This window comes from Ornithodoros turicata, chromosome 8 (genome assembly GCF_037126465.1).
Source record: "Ornithodoros turicata isolate Travis chromosome 8, ASM3712646v1, whole genome shotgun sequence".
NCBI lineage: Eukaryota > Metazoa > Arthropoda > Arachnida > Ixodida > Argasidae > Ornithodoros > Ornithodoros turicata.
The window spans coordinates 11,404,983-11,418,108 of NC_088208.1; the positions used below are offsets into that span (position 1 = coordinate 11,404,983).

Genomic DNA, 13,126 nt, shown 5'->3' on the forward strand with positions numbered 1-13,126 from the left:
GCCTAATAACATCAGCTTCTATTTCCCGAAGCGACATTTCGTCAATGTACACTGTCAGAGGCACCGCCGTCATCAAGTCTGCAAGTCGGCTTCGCCTAACGCATGCGTGCTTTAGGTGAAGCTCGCTTTACAGCGCTGTCGCGCGACTCGCGGGCAGAGAGCACGTGCTGGGCCGTTGGCCAAATCGAAGACGCAAAGGCGCCACGACAGACCTCTTCTACACAGAGGAATGGAAAATGAACAATCATCACTGCCTATTATTTTGCCTCAATATTTTAGTTGGTTGATTTCTTTCGATACGAATTTCGGACGATACCAATATTTTCCGTCACCCCAAGAGAGAAATTTGCTGCTTGGGCAAACAGAGTCCGAAATATGGAGCAACGGAGCTGCACGGCGTCCGAAATTTTGGACATTCTTATACATCACCTCTATGGGACCCGCTTCCGTTCCGCGAACGAGTCTGAATAATCGAGCATGCCCGAAAAATCGGTCGGCAACTGTGTTGACCGTAAGGTCACTTTTGAAACGATGGTACGATACAGTTCGGTTCCCCAATGCTCCACCTACTGCACTGAACACGGAACAAACGTGCAAAAGCAGACGACACGTCCACACTACACGGTAGTTCTCCGTTCTCTGCAGTGCGCAGATGCCGTTCGATCTCTGAGCGAATAGTGTGTTTTCAGCTAACGTGAAAAGTAATAAAAAAAAAACAATGTAAAGAAATCTGCTTACCTGCACACTACGGTGCCAACGCTACTCATCTTGCATGAGATTTGGCCGTGACTTGTGAGCATTTTAGCGAATTTAATTTCCAAGAAATTAAATTTTCCCTATTGACGTGTTTTTCTTTTTCTTTTTCACGGGAATAGAAGGCGCATGTTGAATTATGTAAAATAATTCCCCATTGCTTCGACGATATCTGAAAAGAAAAAAAAGAGTATTGCAAAAACATTGTTTCGAGGCACCCAAGTTGTCAGTCGCACTCAGTTTTCTGTGAAGTTAATGCAAGATGTTGAGGAAAGAAAACGGTTATTCGCCCGTTCCTGTTTCCTTCACGCTCTTCCTTCATACAGCTTTGCATTGCAACTATGCTGCTGTCAGCAGCACCAGCAGGTTGGCTAGTTTAGGAAAGTGAAAAGGCAGGTAATGCTTGCAACACGGTTGTCTGGAGTAGCCTGTCAGTAGTTCAGGAGGCCATATGTCCTCGGTTGCTCTCGGATATTGTACTTCAGATAGTGTATTTAAAGAAAGACAATATGCTGCACATAGGAAGGACAGAAGCCGCCGATATTTCGAACAGAGACTGTTCTTCTTCTGGCACTGTCCTCATCATAGGCATAGTATTTAAAGGGTTAAGTGTGACGTGTCTAAAGGTTCATGCGAATTGTGGGTCAACAGCCCGGAGGGAAGAAAGGGTCTGTACGGTATCTCTACCGGTTCGCTGGACTTCTATCCATCTACATATGCTGCACATGTTTGTTACTCAAAGTAAATGATTGTGCAACAGTCGGAGATTTTAGATGGGATAAACTACATGGTGCTGGTTTCGGACACGAGTGTCGCATGCAGTACATGGCCTCCTCGCTTCGCTTATTTCAGAGATCGGAATGCAGCCTGTCATTTATGGTTCCTGCAGTTCCTCAAAACGACGGTTTTTGCTTTTATTTTCCCTCGGTTTGTAACAAAAACCGTGGCCCCCTTCCTGAACAATACTCCCATCTCCTTAAATAGCGACCGGTTGTGTAATCTCTCATCCAGTTTGGCACTGATGATGTCCGTCACATGACGGACGAAATGTCTTGGTAAACTTTGTTATTTTGTTATGTTAGGTCTGAGTTCTCTACCTTTTTGTCTATAACTGTTGCAGTAGTGAACGTAGTTTGCTATAGTACAATCGGGCAAATCTGGCATGCACTTCCTGTTCTGCAAAAAAACAAAAAAAGAACTGAGGTTGACTTGCAAATGTTGCAATTGAATTAAATTAAATTCCTCATTAATTAAATTTGGTAAAACTGCTGAGCAATCATGCCAGAATCTCACCCGATATAAGTAGTGTTCATCCCATCATGTTCAGACAAGTAGATGTTTTAATAGTTTATCTCTTCATGTTAGGTGAAAGAGCCTGTCTCACACAGGGTCCGAGAGCCTGCTTAAAAGAGAACTCCAGGGAAGGAGACCGAAAAAAAAAGAAACCAGAAAAACACCAGAATTAGGTTCTAGAAGCTCCGGAATTCATATTCTCGCAAACGGTTTGACAACAGTTTTGAAATCGCGGAGCACAAGAGAGCTTTCTATCTCGTGGGTTTGCAAGGCTCCTTCTCACAGCTGCCTGACGGTGCATCAAGTGACTCGCCCATTAAGGAGTTGCGTGTGTTCTTTTTTTTTCTTCTTTGTTTCGTTTTGCTGTTGCCTTTATTGCCGTCCATCCCATGCCTTGGCTGGTCGCTATCGCTAGCAGACGATTCTTGGCAGCCAATAAAAAGTGTGCTAACGGACTTGATGTCACCACGTGCCTGGATCAGCTTTGACGAGATCGACGCTACTCCTTGTTTTCTTCTAAACTGATTGTATCAAGAAATATGCGCTTCTCAAAGGTAATACCTTTCCGCGACGGTATCTCAGCCGACCTTTTTTTTTCCAACATCCTGTGTTGCAAAGTATTGAGGGGGGGGGGGGGTAGTCTTAGATGCGAATATCTGTGCAACCAGTTTGGGGCTTTGAAAATCCCCCTGCATGCTTACTTTAGCAGCAGCAAGTCTTTTCGTAGCTCTTCTGAGTCTGTCGCGTGACCCTGTGCTTTGTGATGTCGCGTGCCTCATGGAAATAAAAAGCGATAAAATTGCCATAGGAATAATCTAATAGAAATGCCATATTGCGTGCATCCCGCAAGCTGAGTAGTGGCGACAGAGGTGATTTAAGAGGCATTTTCTGCAACAGTTTTGATGCTTTTTTTTCTATATACAAATTATTAATCTTTGTCTAAGCCTGGCAATAAACTGGCGGCACACGCTCCACCTTGCGGACGCTGCGGCACCTGTACCACCTCCGTATCATCTAACTGCTCCCAGTCAGCTGCCTCATTTTCAAAACCTTTAATAAAAGTGTCATAGAAAAGAGTAGAATCAAAAGAGTAATAAAAAAGGAGTCAAGTGTAGGAAATGGCACTGCACGGACGTAATAGCCAGCACACTGCTGGGAAATCTTGTTTGAATAAACTATCCTGCACGTTTATAGGCTCAAATTACCAGACGTTTCCCCCACTGTGAAATACACACGATTTTCATGAGACCTGAGCAACAGCTTGAATTAAAGGGGCACTGAAGCGCAAAAATATCTCTTCGTGAAAGTTCAGAAATTTGTCTTTGTGAAATAAAAGATTATGTCATCATGCCAATAATGCAAAAGGAAAGAGATTCATGCGTTGTGCCAGGATGGCACACGACTCCATGGGTTCCACGATGTTTTACACAACTCGTTGTCTCATACGTGCCATGACCTGTAGAATCTAAAGCGGCACAGTAAAGCATTTCCCACTTGTTGTCATTCAGACTGCGTTGAATTTTGGGGAACCAGGCATAGACTGGTGGCGGGAGATGGAAGGGGGCCCCGGTTGGGATCCGGGCTCCCCCTGAATTCAGGCCGTTGTTCCGCCCCTGACCACAAGTGTGTAGTGAAGTGAGCGTGAAGCAGAAAAAGAAAAGTGACTTTTGAGTGAAATAGGCTGTTCAAATACAACATTGTTTCTACACAATGATAAGGTCAGAAAACTGTAATGAAACAGCATGGAAATAACTACCATTTGGCAGTGACCGAGGCAGGTTGGACATAGTCCTCATCGAATTGGACGTGATCGAAAGGTATTAGCTGTCCTGATTGAGATAATTGTCCTGTACTGTACAAGTTGGGTTTATGAAGTGGCAGCATACACAGCTTCCTGACATGTCATGTTTGGAGAAGACAAATGTGGAAACCCTCGCAAATGATGAAAGTCACTGAAAAGGTTAGCCAGCTGTAGGGCTCTAACCCACATCTTCTGGATTGCCGGGTGTGGGTTCGACTCCTACAGCTGGCTAACCTTTTCAGTGACTTCCAACTTTCGTCGTTAATTTCTTAGGCAAATTGAGGCTTTGTATGTATTTGTCCCTTCTATGTTGTTCCAGCCTCAGAACATCAGTTCTTTCACCCTCGTAAATGTTTCAATACTGTTTGTAGGGTAATCCAGGGTGTCGACACCACCTACAGGTATGACACGTTTTCCTTTCAGGGCTTGCTACCATCGACCAGTGATTCACCAGATACCACGGGACCCACCCTGGTTGTGTCTGGAGGTGTGGCTTGCAACTTGCACCTGCGTTCCATGCTCTCGCAACTTTGTGAAACAGAAGGGGTTACTCTGGTGGCACCTCCGAAGGAGCTCTGCACGGACAACGGCATCATGATTGCCTGGTTTGTATTGTTAACCATTTTTACTACGGCTGTGCAAGTACTCGAAATTTCGAGTTCGAGTCAAGTCAGTCTGGTATGCGACTCTTGGCTCGACTTGACAAATGATGGCTCGTCAACTTTCGAGTACTTGATATCGTTTTGAGCTTACGTTAGATCCACATTAAAATCAATCACGTATAACTAGAGCCTGAAGCTTTTGCAAAATTTTTTTTTCCTAAATCCGGGGGGTAAAAATCAGGTGAATAAACATGCGCTCAAAATTCATAAAATACGGTGGAAGAAATCGGAACAAGGGAAGGGGTGCAGGCTAGCTGGTATAGAGCCACGAAGAAGACAGAGAGACACGGACACTGAAGACGACACACGTAAGTTCTCAGGCACAGCAATAATTTATTGGTTCATCTCAACTTGAAAGCTAAAAATCTTCTAAGGGGCGCGAGAGGGACAAAAAACGCATTACTAACTACGTTTTTCCCCTAGTGGCAACCTCCAAGGATTCCCGAAACAACCTTCGGTGTGTGTAGCATTCCCACGCAAGCAGTGTAGTGTCCTTGAAGCAAGGCTGGCAACCGTTACAATCCCGTAAATGATCTACCAGTTCCAAATGACCCGGCCATTCTTGCAACGTTTGCGGCATGTTCCCTAACCCGGTCATTGAGGCACCGGCGCGTCTGGCCAACGTACACAAAGCCGTACTCAAGGGGAATAGAATACACAACGTTCTGCTTGCAAGGAACAAAAGGCTTCCTGTGCCTCACGCCACAAGATTCAGATTTAGAGCTGAAGGGGGTGAAGTAAATTTAAATTTAAACTTAATTTAAAGGCATTTTAAAAAACAACTGTGACATTATAGTATTTAGCGACAGGAAGAATGTTGTGAGCAACTGCATGGAAATAGGGAATTACAACAACATTACGAGTAGAGCCCGAAGTTTTAGGGGTTTACCCGATTCTTCCCCGAATTTGCACCCCGAATTGAAGGTTGCCTCTTTAGGGTGAAACCCGATTTTTACCCGGCAAATTTCCCTCACTGGGATGTCTGTAGGAATGCACTAACCTACTTGTTTGGCAGAAAAATGCAATTACATCACCATTTGTACCAAGCCGCTACAATTTGTTTGAATAACTGAGCCCGATTTCTCCAAATTTAGTGTACTTGAAGTTTTTTCACCCGAATTTGCGTGAAATTAATCCATATGTTTATTTCCCCAATTTTTACCCCCCAAATGTAGGAAAAAATATTTCCCCAAAACTTCAGGCTCTAACTACGAGAGTTTACATCATTCCATGGTCTACACTGTGAACTTGCAATTTCATGGCCGTCTTCGCAATCAATTGACTATCATACCCGGCCATACCAGGAGTTTATTATATTCGTACATCCAGTGGATGTTCGGTGTTGTTGGTGACGTTGATGTCTGATAAAAGTGATGATTTGTTCTCTGACATCCACGGCGATGTTAACAGAAATTGACATGACGAAAATGTGGTACCTGTTGCAGGAATGGCGTAGAACGCTGGAATGCATCCCTAGGCATCACAAATGATTTGGACAGTGTGGACATTATGCCAAGGTAAGTTGTGGAAACATGTTGAGGAAAGTTCCTAGGCTATTTGGAAAAGAATTTCCTCCCACTAGGGGAAGCAGGTTTCAGATGCACATTCATTTTGAACTGAAGGCTACTACTTGAAACAAAACAAATAAAAATTGCTTTGGTAATAACCTAGTGCAGTAAATGGTACGTACTTGCAGTAGAATGGGGGGGTGGGGGGGCAAAGTCACTGCACCGCGTAAAATATTAGTCATAATAAAAGTATAAAATGTTAAACGTCTATCTTAAATGTTTCTGAAGGCTTGGTTGTGCATCTTGCTTGCGAACACAGCTTTTCTTACTCCTTTGCTTTTTTTTTTTTTCAAAAGTCTGGAAAAGGGGAGGTGGTGTAGGTGGTGATGTTGCTCAGCTTGTTGAGAAAGCAACTAAGTGGGATTTGGCCGAGAAGTTCCCAAGTTACGTAAAAGACAGTCATTTGAAGGACAAATTAAAAGCAAGCAAGCGTACTGTAGACAGGCGACATTTCCTGCGGTCAGTGGAACACAGAATGGAGAAAACACAAAATGGGAGGACAATGCAGGACTCATAAGTGTTGAAAAAAACATTCAAACGCAAGCAAGCTGGTGTAGCAATGCTGATGGTATCATCGCCTTGAGCTTGGGTTGGTGGTAGGGGCAGGAACACAAAACACAAGTAGACAGGACTAAACTCAGACTTGACAAAGACAAGTCCTGTGTACTTGTGTTTTGTGTTCCTGTCCCTTCCGCCATCTCAAGCTCAAGGGGATGATACCTTCACAAGTCCTGTTGTGCTGCGTTCTCCACCTGCTCCATGTTTTTCTTTTTTTTTTTTCCCGTGTTGTATCTCTCAGATGCTGTAAAACGTTGCCCCTGTCTACGGGTATTTGTGTCAATGCGAAACTGCACTCGAAGTGTTACAGCGAGCGAGCTAGAAAAATCAGGAGCACCGTGAATACAGGAACTGGAGCTGCGCGAATATTCTAAACTTCGAATTCCAATTGAATTGGTATTACTGCTTGAACAGTTCAGAGCTTTCGAATATTACTGTTATGAGCTGTAGCACCTTCACTGGTACACTTTCAACTTGAAATGCAGGCCGACATCGATGAAAATGACCTTCTACTAAGTTGTCCAGCATGACCTGGGGTAAACAGTTGCAACTCCTACAGAGCCTCAAATTCTCAGGTTTGACGCGATTACAGTCGCCGATTCTTAATTCGGACTTCTAATGGTCACGGGATTTGTCCGAATTATCGAGCAGTCCGAATTAGTAGTTAATCATAAAAATCCACTCTCACACTGGCGTTTATTACAAAAAATTTACATGGGACGGAAGAAAGTGTCGATACGCATCTGCCTAGCAGCGCGGGCACGAGACAAAACGTCATGCTGCATTTCTGATAATGTCGCACTGTCGGAATAAACTCCTCCGAGCGTATCGATGGCCGCGAGGATCTGCGCAGTAGACGGAGGTTCGCCGACGTTCTCAGGTTCAGAACTTCGGCAGACAGGCAGGTTCAGAACTTCGGCGACGATCTCATCATCGGTGACAACGACGACATTTGTGACGACATTTCCACAGTTTCGATTGTCGCATCCGAAGTGCGCATCTAAACAGCAACGTCGATCACATGAACGCGAACTTTGCACGGGCGCGCGCTTCTCCTCCCCGCAGGCGGCGCTCCGAGGGAGCTACTGGAGGGGCAGCCCGGCGGCGAGCGGGAGTCGGAAGCTCGAGGTTCCGATTCTGAATTTAGAAGCGTGGATTTTCACAAAAAGTAGGGAAAGTCGGCCAAAATCCGTCTGAATTATCGAGCCATGGCCCCGAAAACGGTCCGAATTATTGGAAGCTGAAATGCATTGGCTCTATGGGGGCTATTGATTGAGTCCAAGATTTTGTCTGAACTATTGGAAAGTCTGAATTATTAGGGTCCGAATTAACGGTCGGCGACTGTATTCCTCTCAATTCACGCGTGAGAGCGAGGCAAATCATGCCTCTCGGAGAAGTTGCGTGACGCCAGAAGTCAGCGTTACCTGTTCTACGAAGTTCACATCTTACAGGAGTGATTAAAGGGAGTTGCGGTAGACTGCGCAGCAAACGTACCTAGAGCCTGCATGGATGCTGGTGAGCGTGCTGCGCTTTTGGTGTCTGCAAACAAAAGCGGCCGGCGTAATCCTATCGGCGCTGGTGCTAAAACACAAGCAAAATGGGATGTCGCAAGAAATTAGCCGAGCACTGGGCAACACGGTATCCAGCCCTTGAAGCGTTAAAGCAGCACAAAAGCGGCAGCCATGCATCTTGAACTCCTACTTCAAGTGTTGTGGCTTCGATGGCGCTACTGTGCCGAAGGTACGGTTACCGAAAGAAGACAGAAAGTCGCACGATCGTTTTAAGAGAACACGTCATGTCTCAAAGGCAGCAGAAATTGAAAGCACAGAGAGAGCTATAAGTTGTCTATAGCCTACAGTAACATCAGGGGGACATGAAATAATAGCTGAAGGCATCGTCCATAACATCGTCCGTGCACTGCTCTATGGTGGAATCAGTCCTGAGCACGCTGACAGTGAGCCTGCTAGAGGAACTTCGCATCTGGAAACGTGTGTATCAGACTCATGCTAGAGGTGTGCAAATATTCGAAATTTTGAATATGAATCGAATATTTGCTTTATTCGACGTACAATAGAATCTCGTTAATTCAAAATCGCTTAATTCGAACGTCCGGATAATGTGAACTCTCACCCGGGTCCCATCCAACCCACGTGTATTTGAATGGGGAGAAACTCCCGGTAATTCAAACGGACAAGCGTATACACTGCCTAATTCGAACCAACAGCGCTCGCACGTGAGACGGGAACGGGTCACAGCGCCCCGTATCTCCCTGGTTATTGACCTTCCGTATGGTTCCTGTCGTCCTTCCGCATTTTGTGCTCTTTCAAGGATGCGTTCACCTCTTCACGACAGCAAGGAGACTACATGAAAGCCTGCATTCTCCCTCCATCCCTCTCCTCTTTCTCACTCTCTTCCTCTGGCTGTGAACGGTGGAGGAGGTGTGTTTGTGTGCCGTCACTCGCTTCTGTGACTTCGTGACCGTTGATATCATTCTACAACCCGTTTACTGTCATCGTTTATTCCCCAACTGGCTCATGACTGATGCGGACATCATCGACGCCGCGTGTGCCAGCCGAACTAGTCCAGAAAACCGTGTGGAGTGTAGCGATCAAGATTCGGACGACCCAAGCCGCGAACCAGTGCCTTTACCAGGTGCATCTGATGTAGCATCAGCGTTGAATATGACTGTGCGCTTTTTTTCTTCTTAGGAAACTGCGGACGCAGCACTTGAACTTGTGTCCAAATCTATAGCGATGCTAACAATCTTGCTCCAGGAAACGGTTGCAAAAGTGAATTATGACTGTTTCTTTCCTAACTTACTTCATAATTTCTGTAAGCGATTTCCTTCAAAGTCGTAACTGTCGCGACGCCCTGGCGGTTTTCTCCGTTGTAAGATCAGTTAGGTATCGTATCGGGAACGTAACGACGGTGGAGACTGAGTTCGGCAGCATTAACAATGTGAATAACGCCGGTATCGCGAACATATAACGCGACTGGAAGTGTGTCTCCACGAGTCTGCACGCGCTACCCGACTCCCTGTTCTCGGAGCTGCGAACGATGCAGCAATATGAGCCATGCGGATCTGGGGTACATGAAACGTATTGGTAGGGTTCTTTGTTTTCATGTTAAACACGATTTTTCACGATACCTCCCCTTCCCCCCCAAAGAAAAAAAAAAGAAAACAAGACTCTGGTGAAACCCAATAACTACTTTAAATCCTTGCGGTCCTTCAACTTGTCATTTTAGGTAAACCCTCGGAAAAGTGAATCATGATATCGGCAAAGAGAGTTATTTGTGACAACCTATTTTTCCTCCCTTTATAATCCCCTCCTGCAGGAGAGAAAAAGACGAGCTTTCGCGGAGATCGGACAAGTGTTTGAATACCACGGTCATTCACTGCCCGAGTTCCAAGCGGAAAAATTCTTACCTCTTGTCCCAGTGTCACAGCAGTGGCTTGTTTCATGTGCCTTTCGTTTCACCCGAAAATTCCCCGATAACATATCAAACAGATATCGTAGAGCAAGATTTCTGCTAGAGTTCTCGTGTGTAAATCGCATCGACTGTCATAACAATTTTTTTTTTTCCTTCGAGTAAGCGCAGGGATTTTCCACAACAAAAAATTCTTTCCTTCGAGTAAGTGCAGTAAGTAAGCGCAGGGATTTTCCACAACAAAAATGCAGTTTGTGAAAAAAATAAAAAATGATGTGTTGCTGTAAAGTCTCAATAGGTGTTTCCACGACAACTGACCATGCTCACAACATTCCATTTTACTTCTGTTGCAGGTGTTCTCTGGGAACTAACATCTCTGCGTCCGTGACGGCAATGTCAATTAAGTCTGAAAAGCTCCGGCTAAAATTGGATTAGAGAGTCGGTGCACAAGGTAGTGTAATTACAGTATTTTCCAGTGGAAGTTGGGGATCCCGAAAAACTTGCAATTTTTATCAGTGTCTGACGTCTACCATGCACAACAGCGGTGAACATGGTAGTGCTGGCAGCGTAAGGAAACTGTTAATTCTACATTGGCGTTAGTGTCGATAGTAATCAAAGTTTGTGAGTAGAGTGGTACTTTTTCTTGTATCTTAAGTAGTTTGTTGCGTTGTTTTACATCTTTGTGTTAACTACATTAGTAGTTAACACAGTAGTAACCAGTAGTTAGTAGTTAGCCAGTAGTTGTTAGTATTTACCATTTACAACCATTAGTTTACATTAATTTTAAACATTAGTTTACATTAATTTTAATTAATTTAAAATTACATTAATTTACCATTTACAACCATTAGTAGTTAACCAGTAGTTAACTACATGTAGTTAAACTACTAGTTAAACTACCTGATTGTAGTTAAAAAGTAGTTATCGAGTACTTGCAGAAATGTAGTGTGCAACTACTAGTTAAACTACTATTTCGAGTAGTTAACTACAGTAGTTGGGTTACTGCAGGCGCCAACTCTATCCGATTTTGCCGCAAGCTTTACGGCACGATTGTGCTTCCGACTTTTACCTTGTGCTACTTGTTTGATGAGAACGGAGCTGCAGAGCAATTGTGCCGTACATGCGTTCTAAATCTTCACTTTTATCGCTGCTTGTGATGTATATTTAGGTGTCGAAGAATGCTATAGAATGGGATTGGTGTTGATGTACAATGTTAAGTAGTTATAGATTTAGTTAACCTACATTGCAATAGTTAAAGAAGTAGTTTTAACTACCTCCCCTGAAAGGTAGTTAAACTACTAGTTAAACTACTCCATCGCAAAGTAGTTAGTAGTTATAGTTAAACTACTGTAGAAGTAGCTAGTGGCCATCACTGGTGCGCACATTAAATGCAATATCCTGCGCGTTTTTAACTTTTTGATCTGGCTACCTTGAGATTGACAAGTCTAAACACGTTTAGAATTGACCTCACTTCCCGATACTACAACGAAATCAATGTACAGTAAACCCTCGTTATATCGAAGTCGACGGGACCGCAAAAAAATTCCATATAAGCGGTATTTCGATAAAAGCGGAGACACTTAAAAAACAGAAAATCCAGACTCAGGAAAACGTGAAAATGCGATGTCATCGCGACAATATTTTATTGACGTGCAAAAAACGCAGTCACCTGGGTTTGGCGCGAACCCCACTGCGGGCGAGGAGATGTTCTTCGAGTTTCCGCAGGCACGTCATCAGTTCATTATCACCGCCGCTGCATTCTACCCTGTTGCGAATCAGACGCGAAATATTCCGTGTTTCCGCCGCCGTAGGTATTTCACCGAGTTCTCTTGAGTCGTTGTCCGAAGTTCCATCGTCGACGTCCCGACGACTGACGATAATATCCACAATTTCGGCGTCCGTCACAGGACTGACAACAGGAACGTTTGCGTCCGCCCGCGCGAAGGTATCAAAATCATCTTGCACTTCTTGTCCTACAAGATCGTGCACTCTTCTGTACAGGCTCTTAGATTCCTCATCGTCTTGAAATTCAACTTCTTCGACTGAGTGAGCCGCAATACGTGCATGACGAAAACCTTTTTAAACACTTCCGCGGAACCATCGTGCGTAAAAGACCAACACGTCGCAAATAAACCACGCAAAACAAAACCATCCACGGGAGAACGGTGAATCATCTCACGTGCTAGGGCCACATGACCGGTCCCTCTCTCTCCCCTTTCTCCCACCCATGTCAACGAACCGTCCTCGTGCATCCTACCTTCCCGCTCTTCGCTGTACGGAACGAAAAGAGGTTGCATGAGTGATTGTGTTTGGAGAAAATAAAGAAAAGAAGGGTAAGGCGGCTTTCGGGAATGTTTTGGGTGGCGACCAGCAGCCTACCATCGGGCGTGCGCTTCGTAATATGCGGAGTTAGCTCTCCTCACACTTCGAATAGTTGTAAATACATGTAAATGCACGAGGATTTCACTGTACTTCGAATAAAGCGATAATTCGAATAAAGCGACTTCGATATAACGAGGGTTTACTGTATAGGTGCTCCGCATTTTGAATGGTTGATGGCGCCCGACGTCAAAATGACGTGTCTTTATTGTCGCCGGGGCATCGCGGTGCGAGGCATGAGTGCGAAAGTGTGCAGTGAATACTCGGTCGGCTTGGAGCCATTATTTACTATTTTGCGACTAAAATGTTTGCTCAGCGTCACTGTAGGAAACGAATCGCACTGCATTAGAAAAAAGTGCACCTTACATACCTGTTTATTGCCCCTTTAAGAGCCACAAAGTTGACATCTGTAATAAAATAGTCATGCTCCTGTTCCAGTTTCAAGGGATACTGCTACACTACGAAGGCGTACCGCTCAAGTGAGAGTGGCAGCAATGACTCTTGCCACCAGTTTTGTGTGAAGTGAATAGCACATGGCACCTCTCCTTGCGAGAACAACGGAATCGGGAACAAGAAACATTTGGTGGCTGTAAGAGTCCCAGCGATCATCGAGAGGACAGTTTTTCTCAACCCAACCAAATGCTTAGAATTAATTTTAAAAAATAAACAAGATTGGAAATGTT

The 13,126-nt window shown here is 44.6% G+C and overlaps 1 protein-coding gene across 2 annotated transcripts in view; it reads left to right on the top strand.

Moving 5' to 3' along the window:
* LOC135365942 (tRNA N6-adenosine threonylcarbamoyltransferase, mitochondrial-like) overlaps positions 1–13,126 on the top strand; it is a 28,323-nt gene extending 15,197 nt beyond the window's left edge. For both annotated transcript variants that reach the window (XM_064598597.1, XM_064598595.1), the window contains exons 7-10: positions 4,271–4,452; positions 5,955–6,026; positions 10,418–10,515; positions 12,882–13,126. In XM_064598597.1, coding sequence (XP_064454667.1) covers positions 4,271–4,452; positions 5,955–6,026; positions 10,418–10,499 — 336 coding nt within the window. In that variant the 3' untranslated portion in view covers positions 10,500–10,515; positions 12,882–13,126. The remainder of the gene's footprint in view (positions 1–4,270; positions 4,453–5,954; positions 6,027–10,417; positions 10,516–12,881) is intronic.